Source organism: Mercurialis annua, linkage group LG2 (genome assembly GCF_937616625.2).
Source record: "Mercurialis annua linkage group LG2, ddMerAnnu1.2, whole genome shotgun sequence".
In the NCBI taxonomy this organism is placed as follows: domain Eukaryota; kingdom Viridiplantae; phylum Streptophyta; class Magnoliopsida; order Malpighiales; family Euphorbiaceae; genus Mercurialis; species Mercurialis annua.
In genome coordinates, this window is record NC_065571.1 from 15,462,563 (window position 1) to 15,475,723 (window position 13,161).

A 13,161-nucleotide genomic window follows, 5' to 3' on the forward strand; every position below is an offset into this window, starting at 1 on the left:
CAACTTCGTGATCTAGGAAGTTCAGGGCTCTAGTACAAAGAGTGGCGGCGCTGGCGGTGGCTAGTTGGGCAGTGGTGAGATGAGGAAGTTATGGCGATGAATTTCATGGTGCTCTCTGGTTCTCTAAAATTGGAGAAGAATGGTTAGAAAAAGTAATAAATTCAAAAATTGAGTTAAAAAGGGTAATGAACAATTGGTTAGAAAATGTAAAAAAAAACAAAAGTGGCTATTAGAGAAAAAAAACTAGCGTGAATGTAATATTCTTATAATTTTCTCAAATAACTATTTACAAAAAAAAAATAAAAAATAAATAAATTAAAGAGTTTGTCAGTGCTGTCTTTTTTGCAGCTTTTGTTGTTGCTGGAACTATGTGGTATGGTTCAGCAACTACTCCGATTGAATTATTTGGTCCCACTCGTTATCAATGGGATCAGGGATACTTTCAGCAAGAAATATATCGAAGTGGTTAACCATGTTCCCAGAAAAAAGATACTTTCGAGAAACGACGAGCACGACTGAAGTGTTGATATACTCTTTATTTGGCTAATAATCACCCATGGCACCTCAACTTTAGGGGTACGGGCGCTAAATCCCCTGATGTTTAAAAACGGGCGCTAAACCCCCTAAGCTTTGTGTCGGCGCTCACAAAACCCCCTAACCTCCAAATATGACGAAAATACCCCTGGCGCCGTTTTTTCAGTCAATTCTCAGTCTTAAAAAAAACTGACACTGCCATATCATCTGACACGTTAGAAATATACCTTAAAAATTTCAAACACCCAAAATACCCTTACTTTAATTTAGAAAAAGACAAAAAAGAAACAAACCAACCCAATCTAATCTAACCATTTGATTAACCACAACAACCAACCCAACCAGCACTCCCACCCAACCACCGCCGCCACCCTACCACTGCCGGAAAATTTTTCCGGTCATCTTCTCCGAGCGGAAGATGACCGGAAAAATTTTCCGGCCAAGAACAGCAGCAAGGATCTGTTCTTGGAACAGATCCTTGCCTGGATCTGTTTCCGGATGACCGGAAAAATTTTTCCGGTCATCTTTCATTTGGAGAAGATGACCGGAAAATTTTTTGGCGGTGATGTGGCGGAGGTGGTTGGGTTGGGGTGGTTTGGGTTAGAACAGGTGGTTGGATTTTGGGTTGAGTTTTTTTTTTTAATCAGATATTATATTTAGGGGTGTTTTGGGTATTTTTATTTTTTTTTTGTCTTTTGATGACGTGTCAACTGACACATGGTGTCAGTCAATTTTTTTTGTTTTAAAGACAGCCGCCAAATAAAAAACGGCACAAAGGGTATTTTCGTCCAAAAGGGCCATTGTGAGCGCCGACACAAAGTTTAGGGGGTTTAGCGCCCGTTTTTAAACATCGGGGGATTTAGCGCCCGTACCTCTAAAGTTGAGGGGCCATGGGTGATTATTAGCCTCTTTATTTTATAAAAATGTTATTTATTATAAAGAGCTATAATTAAAAATATCTACATTTTTATAATAAAATTGAATAATATCCGCATTTTATAATAAAATTTAATTTTTTAAATATTTATATAAAAAATAAAGACGAGCTTTAATCTTAATATTTTTACTAAATTCGAGTTCAAACTTTTGAAGAAAACACATTTGAGTTCAAATTAAATTTTAAATTTTGAAATCGAATTGAACTTAATTTTAAAAAATATTTTGACTTTACTTGACTTAATTACATTTCTAGTGTTAATTACTTATTTGGATATTTGAAGGTGGGTTTATGGCTGGTTAGAGGGTCTGAGTTCAAAGGATGGTGAATTGGTAGTGATGATTTGTTGGAGGTTGTGGATTAATGGAATAATTTGGTGTGGGGGAAGAAGGGGAGTCTGTTGTAGTTATAATTAATTCAGTTGAACAAAGGATCACTTTCACCTCTGAATTTGCGTCAAAATATCAAAAAAGTCCAAAATTGGAAAACCGGATCACTTATACCCTGAACTTGTGTAAACCGGCTCAAAAAGGCCCCTTTGCTGACGTGGCGCCTTAATTGGAGAGTGAGATTAATAAAAATTACAATTAACTCTAATTAATCACACTTAAATATTAATTAACCATATAAATCTAATTAAATTAAAATTAAAAAATTAAATTTTTAGCATTTTAAAAAAAAATTCCTCACTTCAACAGATTGGCCGGAAATTTTTCCGGCCAATCTGTTGAAGAACAGACCCAACAGTGGGTCTGTTCTTGAAGAACAGACCATAAAGGTTCTCCATTTTTTTTAGTTAATATTGATTTGATATATAAAGTTTTAAATAAAAAGGATTATTATTATTATTTTTAGTTATTTTGAGTTAAAAGAAATTTTTTTAAAAAAAAATAGGACTATTTTAAACCCTTTTACTATAAAAAACCACTTTGCCAACCAAACCACTATCCAAAACCGGAGAGTGTACTTCACTTTCTAAGTTGAGAGTGGGGAGGGGGGTTTTTGACCAAAAATACACAAGTTCAGGTTATAAGTGATCCCATTTCTCAGCTTTGGACTTTTTTGATATTTTGACGCAAGTTCAGGGGTGAAAGTGATCCTTTGTTCTAATTCAGTTAGTCACTTGTTATTGGCTTGGCAGGCAGCTCGCAGAAAGAAGCAAGTTATTTTAGAATCAAGAACAGAGAAAGGTTGAAGAAGATGAGAAATTCTCATTAAGAAATTAATGAAGTAACTACAGAGATATTTATACATGAATTCCACCTGTCTTATTCTCTCTAATAAGTTTATAACGGATATATTAAATAAACCGCTCCTAACTGACTTAACAAATTCCTAATTAACTAACTAATAAGATACTGATGTGTTTATGCTGAGCTAGCTGCCAACTTGGCTTCAGTTATTTGTAACTGATTCCTTGAGATGATCTTCAATATTTCTTGATCTAATATCCCCCCTAAAGTTGGGATGTAGATATTAAGAAGACCCAGCTTGTCTGCAAAGTTTAGAAAAGAATGTGGTGGCAATGGTTTGGTGAAGAAGTATGCAATTTGTTGTTCTGAAGTTATTGGAAATAGATGAATAAGACCTGATTGCAGCTTCTGTCTTACTATATGACAATCGATATCTATGTGTTTTGTTTGTGAGCAAGATGACATGCTGATTGGTTGTCACATTAAATTGAAGCTCGTGTTGCATTGTGAACTTGAAGATCTTTAAGTAAATACTCTAAGCATTGGATTGCACATGTCATATTGGCCAATTCTCTGTATTCTGCTTCAGAACTAATCTTGGACACTCTAGCTTATTTCTTTATTTTGCAAGAGATTAATGAAGTTCCAAGAAAAACAAGAAACATGCTATTGATTTTCTTGTATCAGGGCAGTTAGCCCAATCTGAGTTTGAAAAAGCCTTCAATTGTTGACTTGCTTCTGTAGAGAAGAACAAACCTTGAGATGATGACTTCTTTATGTATCTTAGTATCCTTGATGTTGCTGAAAGTGCTTTTCTGTTGGACAGTCCAAGAATTGAGATAACTGTTGAACAGGAAAAGAGATGTTTGGTCTTGTGTTGCAGAGGTAAATGAGTTTACCTACCAACCTTCTGTATGCTTTAACATCTTTGTAAGTAAGACTATCATGCTTTATAAGCCTTGTTTCTGAAGTTATTGGTGTCTTTGCTGGTTTAGATCCCAAAAAACCTATTTCAGTCAGTAAGTCTATAGCATACTTCTTTTGGCAAAGGTTGATTCCATCTGTTGACCTGGCCACTTCCGAACCAAAGAAATACTTTAGATTTCCAAGGTCTTTAATCTTGAATTCTTCATGGAGTGTAATACCCCGTATTTTATAAGCCATGTGTAAATTTTTTATTAGCCGGGAATACGTAAATTAAATTTAAGCGTAAATTTAATTTATAAGTATCCCTAAAAGTATATCGTTATAATAGAAGTTTAAAATTTAAATCGGGATTAAATTTTAATAAAGGGAAATAAACGGGACTAATAGAATAATAAATACGACTGGAGTCGTAAGATAAAAATATATTGATAATTAATATATCAATATACCACTCTAATCGGAGAGTTTAATATTTCGGACAAAACCCTGAAATTAAAATATCAAAAATCGGAAGTCTCGACGTGTTATTAACGACTATAAGTTAAGATATATATATAAGCACGGATGGGGGGGACAGGCAAATTTACTGAATAATCCTTTTCAGTTTACTACTAAATAAAGGTTAGTCATTAACTAATTAGTTATTTAATTAATCATAATTGTATTAAAATACTAATTAGAATAGGTAGCTAAATTATCTACAATTTAGTTTTTAGTATGTAAAAAATAACTAAATTGTCTCCAAATTAGTAGGAATACCTATCTTTTAGTTTGATTGAACTATAAAATTAAAATACTGTATTTGATCAATATATTATTATTTAAATTTCTATCTTATTATTTTTAAAGATATTATTAATAAAATTAAGTTAATTATCTAATTATGGTTATTATGGGGACATGCAAATTTACTTAATAATCCTTTTAAATTTACTACTAAATAAAAATTTTATAATCATTAACTAATTAGTTATTTAATTAATCACTATTATAATTAAAGTCCTAATTAGAATAGGTAGCTAAATTATCTCCAATTTAGTTTTTAGTATGTAAAAAATAACTAAATTGTCTCCAAATTAGTAGGAATACCTATCTTTTAGTTTGATTGAACTACAAAATTAAAATACTGCATGTGCTCTATATAATATTATTTATATTTCTATCTTATTATTTTTAAGGATATTATTAATAAAATTAAGTTAATTATTTAATTATAATAATTATAAAACCAAAAGAAGAATAAATTCAGTATGGAAAAAAAATTAATAACCGAATATATTATATTTACTTTTACAAAAAATCTTAACTAATTTAATATTAATTATAAATAAAAAATTGATATAATTATAATAAATTTACTAATATGTTCATTGACGAGTTACGTTACGAGCCACGTGCATGGCACGTAATGCGAAACTAGTATATATAAATGTATATATATATAATAATAAAAAAAAGATGATAAGAAGGAAGGGAAGCGGTTTGGCGTGGAGGGAAAGGATGTAAAAATGCTTCCTTTAATCCCTAAATTTTTTCTTTAATTAGTTTTAATTATTGATGGATACCGAATCCTACTGAAAGTATAATGGAGCCGAGTTGCAGGAGATCCACTCTCAGGCGACACCGGACTCCCCCTGAAGACCGAAAGATATGAAGGAGATGCCGAATCTCTAAGATTCGGTAATACACTAATAAAGACCGAATCCCACATGATCCGCCGAGAGCGCGTCAGGTCCGGGATTCGGGTAAACGACTAAGTATGGAAATATTGTCCTATTAGGACACAAACACTACATATGGAAGGATAAGCTCTACTTTAGGAAGATAAGACTATTTAGGAAGACGTTCCTAAATAGGATTCTTATCAGATTAAGGTAGATCCCGACAAATCAGGAGAATCTCTACGATACTGCCGAATCCCTACAAAGTAGGATTCACCTGCCTAATACAACTCTACTAGGTATATTCGACTACTATAAAAGGAGCACGAGGTATGCCTAGAATCACAATTACATTCATATACTCAAAACGCTGCTCAAAGCTCTAAACTGACTTTAGCATCGGAGAGTTAATCGGACAACCACCGTCCGGTTAGCTTCTACCCTGTTTTGCAGGTTCACTCACCGGTTCAGAAGGCAGACTCCATCAATTGGCGCCGTCTGTGGGAAAAGCTTAACTAAACTTCAAAAGAAGGAGCTTTTCTGAACTCAAATACAAATCTCATTGAAGAAGATGACTTCTGAAAGAGTAAACCTGAAAGACAAACAACCAATGGACCCAAAAAGCACTCCGGAGATAATCAACGTGACGGAAGACGGGCTTCACAACTCCGGGGAAAAAAGCAACACCGGAGGGCCCTCTTTCTCAACACCCCAGTACCAAACTAATCCGATAAGAGGAAGCATCCCAATTGCTTTCAATCTAGGCACTGAAGAACGAGCACCAAATGCAGCAGCACAAGATTCACACAACGAAATGCTGAAGAAGATACTGGAATCTGTACAGGCAAATCTTGACAGATTGGCTAGCGAAGCCAAAAGAACAAACGACAGGCACGAAGAAACTATGAAAATCCTAAGGGAAAACTTCAGCCCTACAGCTCCCAGAAGAAGAGAAAGAACAGAAAATGCAAACCCAGGCCGACGAGAGGCAAGGGCAGAAAACAATAAAAGCAAGGAACCCCGAACCAGAGGGAACGGAGAAAGAAACGAAGCAAGAAACCAGCGAGAAAATAGAACCAGCAACGAGGAAAGTCCGAACGGAGACAAATCTAACGAGGAATCACCGGAGACACCCAGAAATGAGCACAACCAGGAGGACGCCCGGAGCGGTCTGAATTCAAAGAGAGACGAACGAAGGGAGAAGGAAAAAGAAGACGCCCCGCCAAGGAGTAAGCGACAGGAAAGAGATGCAGGGAAAGAGCAAACTAAGAAAAAACACCAAGAAGGAGAGGGCGAATCGTCAGAGACACCCCAAAAAAGCAAAGCCACATATGTGGTGGAAGAAGATTTAGAAGAGAAGATCGCCAAAGCGCTCAAAAAACTAAAATCTGAAGAATTGGATATAGACGACCTCAGGTTGAAAGGATCACCCCTCTCGCCCGAGATCATGGAGGAAACTATCCCGCACAGCATGAAGTTGCCGATCCTGCCAATTTTCAATGGGGAAGGAGACCCCCGAGACCATACCTCTAGGTTCACAGCGACCATGGGGCTACTCAGCGTATCGGACGCCATCCTCTGCAGGGTTTTCCCTACCACACTCACGGGCACAGCCCAGAGATGGTATAACAAATTAAAACCGGGCTCGATCAAAAGCTTCGCTTCGCTTTCAACAGAGTTCCTTAACAGATATCTCACAAACATCCCAGCTAATACCACTACCAGTATCCTGAGAGCCTGCATCCAAGAAGAAGGAGAAACCCTGCGGAGCTACATCGAACGATTCAACAAGCAAGCTATGAAGATAGACAACCTGAACGTCGACATGGCGACAGAAGCATTGCGAGAAGGGACGCGATTCGGAAAGCTGGTGGACAAGTTGCTAGTCAATAAACCCACAACTTTCTCGAACCTAATGGGCATAGCCCAGAAATACTTCGAGTTAGACGAAGGGCGAAGGGCGATTCGCGGAAAGGAAGCAAAAGGAAAAGAATCGAAAGAGAGATCCAGAGAAAAAACCAAGTCCAAACCTGATGACAGGAGAGGAAGACCCGAAGAAAGCAGACGATTCGCCCCCCAGACAAGATATGAATCGAGATACGATCCCAGAGATGACGAGAATAACTTCACTCCGCTAAACACCAGCCGAACCAATGTCCTCATGTGGATCAAAGAAAACGTCAAAAACGTGGTATGGCCACCAAAGATGAAAGCAGAGATAAGAGACACTAGAAAGTACTGCAAATTTCACGACGATTACGGACATGAAACGGATACCTGCAGGGACTTGAAGGTCGAGATCGAAAGAATGATCGACACAGGCGAGCTGAGGAAATTTGTGGCCCGAAAAGAGAAGAGCAATGACAAGGGAGAAAAAAGAAATAGAGAAGACAAGCCGAAAGAAAAGGAAGACGAGCGCCCATCCAAAATTCTGGGAACCATACACATGATTAACGGTGGAGGGCATAGCAGCTCCACGATCAGGAGGAAGCAAAGGAAGGAAGTAATGAACATACGAGAAACTCACATGCCGCCAGTGATCTTCGATGTAGAAGATTATGAACACGTCAAAGCACCCCACAACGATGCTTTGGTAGTGACTACCATCATTGAAAATTGGAACATGGAGCGGATCCTAATCGACGAAGGAAGCGCGGTAAACCTGATGACAAACGCAGCATACAAAATGCTGGGAGGAACAGCGTCAAGGCTACGCCGAGTCCCAATTCCGCTATCAGGACTCGGCGGCCCCTCCATCACTCCACTGGGAGCAGTCACCTTGGAAGTAATAATCGGCCCAGAAAGAGGAATAAATAAGAAAATCATGTCACTATTCAACATAGTGGACATGGAACTGACATACAATGCCATCCTAGGAAGGCCTTTCCTCCATGATTCGGCAGCAGTAACCAGCATAAGAGCGTTGGCAATGAAAGTACCAACCGAAAAGGGAGTAGTGACGCTGAGAGGAGACCAAGGAATAGCCAAGAAGTGCTATGACGAGTCAGTGGTGGATCTCCAAGAAAACAAGACCGAAAAGAAGGAAGAATAGGAATGAAAAACGACCCATCATCGGTAACGACTTTCCGTCTTACCAGATGGCGTCAAATCTATCTTTAATGTTTTGTATGCCATCTTTTTATCAATAAAAATTCAATTTCGCTACCATCTGATTAGCCAGACGAACCAATAAAGAAATAAAAATCAAGAACAGCCACGAATGATTAAATCAAAGACGAAAGAAGAAAAAATAAATTAAAGATCAAATTCAAGAAAAGCTAAAAGCCAAGAAAATGAGTTTAAATTAACTCAAGGCAAAATCGCCGAACTAGGCAAATCGCCACGAAAGGCTAAGAGCCAAGAAAATGAGTTTAAATTAACTCAAAGCAAAATCGCCGAACCAGGCAAATCGCCACAAAAGGCTAAAAATGAGTTTAGATTAACTCAGAAAAGGCAAATCGCCAAAAAAGAGTTTAGATTAACTCGAAACAAAAACAAAAATAAAAAGAGTTTAGATTAACTCTACAAAAAGTAACGCCAAGAACAGGGTTTAGAATAACCCTCGAGGCAAGACAAGTACATAAAAATAAGGCGAAAGCACATTTCGAAGAAACACGAAGAAAATATATTCATAAATTGCGAATTACAAAAAGCAAAATTAGTACATCAGCAAATACAATCAAAAGATAAACTACTAGACACGGTCTTTAGACATCTTGACAAGAAGATCACGAGCGATGGCTTGGGGATCCAACCCGTTAACCCCAGAAAGATCAATATCAGGATTTTGCTCTAGAAGCTTCCTCCCAATTGCAAGACGATACTCGCTTATCAAAGCAGAGTAAAAAGCTTTCGTATCTAGCAGACGGATATGAAGACTCTCAACCTCCGATCTTAGACTGTCCCTCTCCCCACCAACGAGGGAATTGATTCGAATGAGCTCCTCAATCTCTTGAGTCAAGTCATCAGTTTTCTTCTCGATCACTTTAACTTGGCGATCATTAATCGCATCCTGCGCCTTAAGCTGCGCCATAAGGGAATCATGCTCTTCCAAAGAAGCCTTCAATTTGGCCCTTTCAGACTCGGAAGTCGCCAAAAGAGAGGACAGACGCTCAACCTCCTCCTCGGCACACTGTCGGCGGTCGTTCAATACCAGAACAGATTGAAGAGCCTACAAGCACCAAAAATAAACAAATAAGGAAACAATTGAATACAAAAAACATATAATATTCAAGAAAGAAAGCACTTACAGAGAAACCATGAAAACAAGCCAGATCGGAAAGCTCCTGACCCGGCCTACCACAAAACCACGTAACATCATCAGGAATCGCCAAAGTCCGGATATATTCCGCTAGCACTCTAGGATTCAGCAAACTGGCAGGATCCTGACCTTCGACCCACTGCACCAAATCTGGAGCAGAAGAAGAGTCTCCAGGAAAATTCTCCCTCGATGGAGAACCATCGCCAACTCGACGCCTCTTCCTAGACGGAGAATCCGGGTCTCGACCCTGAGGAATCTCTCCCGAATCAGCAACAACCAACCCCTCTGAAGTCACACCCCCAACTCCCCCAGAAACGGCAAATGATGCTAGAGGGGGAAGTGGCGACGGAACCGCCTCGTCACCTACTGGATCAGCCGAGTCATCATCATCATCATCATCATCATTTACAACAATAACCTCAGGCAACGCTATCTCGGCGGGAGCTAGGGGGATATCAACAGGAGCCCCATCCACGACAATGTCGCCAGGAACAATGTTGGCGATAGGAACGTCAGGACCACCCATCGGAACGTCCAAATCTACTTGAAATCCGGAAAGGAAATCGTCAGAAGAAGAAGACATCCTACAAAAGAAACATTAAAAAGAACTTAAGCAAATTAATATACCTTGAACAAAAGAGTAGCAAAGATCCGCCAAGCCTCGAGGAGGATCCTCCAAAGGAAACCATCGACTCCGAAGATGACTATTGACCAAGACATCTAGAATGGGACGCGATACAATACTACAGGAAGATATGTCAAAAGCAAGTTTTGACTCGGATAAACTTAAAGGAGACGGACAGCTCCGAACTTGATGAGAAGAAAAACCATCCGAAAAATGAAGAAAAGCAAATTTATGGTAAACAATAAAGAAACGCCTTCGCCAGCGACTGGTTAGGCAAGGAAGATAAATACGAGATCGCCCTTCCCTGCCAAGGGCGAAAACGAAGCAACCATCACACTTCCTAAAGTCTACAAAATGATATAACACTTTGAGAGAAGGGGCACAGCCCCGGAGCCTACATGCCTCCGAAAAGGCGAGCACTACTTTAATCGTACCAGGGTAAAGTTGCCCCAGAGCAACCTTTAAATCCCTACACACTTCTACTAAAAATGAATCTAAAGGAAACCTAAGACCAGCAGAAAATTGCTCTTCGAAGAGAACCGCCCTACAAGAAGATCCTGGAGAATCGGACGCAGCCATATCGGCACCGGGCAATATTACCCTATAATCAAAAGGAAAGCTATACTTAAAATAGATATCTAAGACTTCATCCCTACGAAGCTTTGATCGGGTAAAAGCCATAGCAGCGCATGCATCTTCCACTCGACTAAGAGGCATCCTAGAACAGGAAATCACAAACATAAACACAGAATAAGGATCAAACAAAAAATATATTGAAGAACACGTTGAAGAACACATCGAAGAACACCAAGTACAGAAAAGGAATTTCCAGAATATAAATCATGGAGAATACATACAAAGAAGAAAGCCATATTAACATCCAAACGACGAAAGAAAACATACCTGAAAAATCTGGAGGAAACAAGTCACGAAGAATCAAATAATCAAACAAAGAGCGAAAAGGAAATAGCTGCAAGAAATAAGAGTAAATTCGAAAAGTAAGTAAGAGGGAAGAGAAGAAATGCAAAGAGATTAAATACAAAAGGTTTTTGAATCATTAACCGTTGAATCATCAAATGCCGACACGTGGCAACACAGAATCTTACTGAAGAAGAAACGTCACCCACAAACATATGAAACGACTCGCCCGGAATACAAAACGACTCGCCCGTATAAAAGAACTCAGCTCCAAAAGAGCTAAAATCCACTAAGGCATAAATGCCAAACTACTTCAGCTCACTTGTGGGGGGGCTAATGATGGATACCGAATCCTACTGAAAGTATAATGGAGCCGAGTTGCAGGAGATCCACTCTCAGGCGACACCGGACTCCCCCTGAAGACCGAAAGATATGAAGGAGATGCCGAATCTCTAAGATTCGGTAATACACTAATAAAGACCGAATCCCACATGATCCGCCGAGAGCGCGTCAGGTCCGGGATTCGGGTAAACGACTAAGTATGGAAATATTGTCCTATTAGGACACAAACACTACATATGGAAGGATAAGCTCTACTTTAGGAAGATAAGACTATTTAGGAAGACGTTCCTAAATAGGATTCTTATCAGATTAAGGTAGATCCCGACAAATCAGGAGAATCTCTACGATACTGCCGAATCCCTACAAAGTAGGATTCACCTGCCTAATACAACTCTACTAGGTATATTCGACTACTATAAAAGGAGCACGAGGTATGCCTAGAATCACAATTACATTCATATACTCAAAACGCTGCTCAAAGCTCTAAACTGACTTTAGCATCGGAGAGTTAATCGGACAACCACCGTCCGGTTAGCTTCTACCCTGTTTTGCAGGTTCACTCACCGGTTCAGAAGGCAGACTCCATCAATTATAAACTAATTAAGAATTATTCGTTAGTTCAAATTAAAAAAAATAATTTGTAAGTCCCGAGCGAATAATTTTGGTGTCATTATTCGCGAAATAATTTGACGAACCTATCGTCAAAGTTTCATGAAATTTGGACATAGAAAGTTTAATCAAGTGGTACTAATTTAGACCTAATAAATCTTCCGAGATTTATTTAAAATAAAATATAAGTCAGATATTCTTATTATATTTTATTAGATTTTTGGGTAAATTTTCACGAAATTCGAAAGTCGTTTCCGTTTAAGCTACGGACGACTATTTAAGAATTTGAGTTAAAGTGATAAATTAGCCAAACCTTATATATATAACATTTCAATGACATGTCAAGCCTCAGAATCATTCTTTCAAATTGAAAGAATGGATAGAGCAGCTTGCTCTTCAGGTGATGGCGAGAGTTAGGGTTTCGACCCTAATTGTCCGTTTCTCGATTCTAACTCCGTTTCTCGATTCTAACTCCGTTTCTTCAACGATTATTCGAGTAATCGAGGTACTAATCCCGTATTAAACGTTTATTTTAATATATTTCGATATATTTCGAATATATATACGTTTATAAACGGTTACCGTATCGAATCGAACGTATACCTATTATTTTTACGTTTTGAATGTGAATATGGATAGATTGGATTGTGTATACGTGTTAGGAGCAGAAAAATGAGGTTGGAACACGTCGGAATGTCCCGGGAATCGATTTCCCCGGGGCTGTGCACGTTGGTGCACAGACGTGCACATATGGTGCACGAACGTGCACCAATCTGGAGGTGCACGAACGTGCACTATCCAGGGTGCACGACCGTGCACAATGGTGCACGGTCGTGCACTAGCCAAGGGTGCACGAACGTGCACCAGTCCGATACCTAAGGAGGGGGATTCTTTTGAGGCTTTTTGCCCTATCTCTTTGACGTAGTTTCGTCGAACTAAAACGTTTTAAAACGATAACTTCTTTTGAAAGAAAGTGAAACGAGTCTTTAAACCTAAGCCTATATACTTTTAAAATGAGGTTTTAAAAGTAAAGTTAAACATTTAAAAAGGACTTTAAAAGAGTTAAAGTCGATGTTTAACCGGTTTAAAAGAATTAGCAAACGATGTTGCTAAATAATTAGTATACGACTGTGAATTGTTTTGACAATCAAGTC

The 13,161-nt window shown here is 38.5% G+C and overlaps 1 protein-coding gene across 1 annotated transcript; it reads right to left on the reverse strand.

Annotated features, from left to right (window-relative positions):
* Positions 1–3,298: 3,298 nt before the first annotated feature.
* LOC126668265 (uncharacterized) lies at positions 3,299–10,715 on the reverse strand. Its single transcript, XM_056104635.1, has 4 exons — positions 9,503–10,715; positions 8,955–9,423; positions 3,572–3,791; positions 3,299–3,479 (listed from the first exon to the last, which is right to left on the reverse strand). The coding sequence occupies exons 1-4, from the start codon at positions 10,094–10,096 to the stop codon at positions 3,299–3,301; spliced, it is 1,464 nt and encodes a 487-aa protein (XP_055960610.1). The 5' UTR covers positions 10,097–10,715.
* Between the last annotated feature and the right edge of the window lie 2,446 nt (positions 10,716–13,161).

What these genes read in the sequence shown, in the direction of transcription:
- LOC126668265 (XM_056104635.1), bottom strand. Translation starts at nt 10,096, where the DNA reads ATGTCTTCTTCTTCTGACGATTTCCTTTCCGGATTTCAAGTAGATTTG. An exon ending in TGTCAAGATGTCTAAAGACC is followed by an intron (nt 3,792 to 8,954) that starts GTGTCTAGTAGT and finishes CACTCCATGAAG; the next exon opens with AATTCAAGATTAAAGACCTT. An exon ending in GATGTTAAAGCATACAGAAG is followed by an intron (nt 3,480 to 3,571) that starts GTTGGTAGGTAA and finishes ACTGTCCAACAG; the next exon opens with AAAAGCACTTTCAGCAACAT.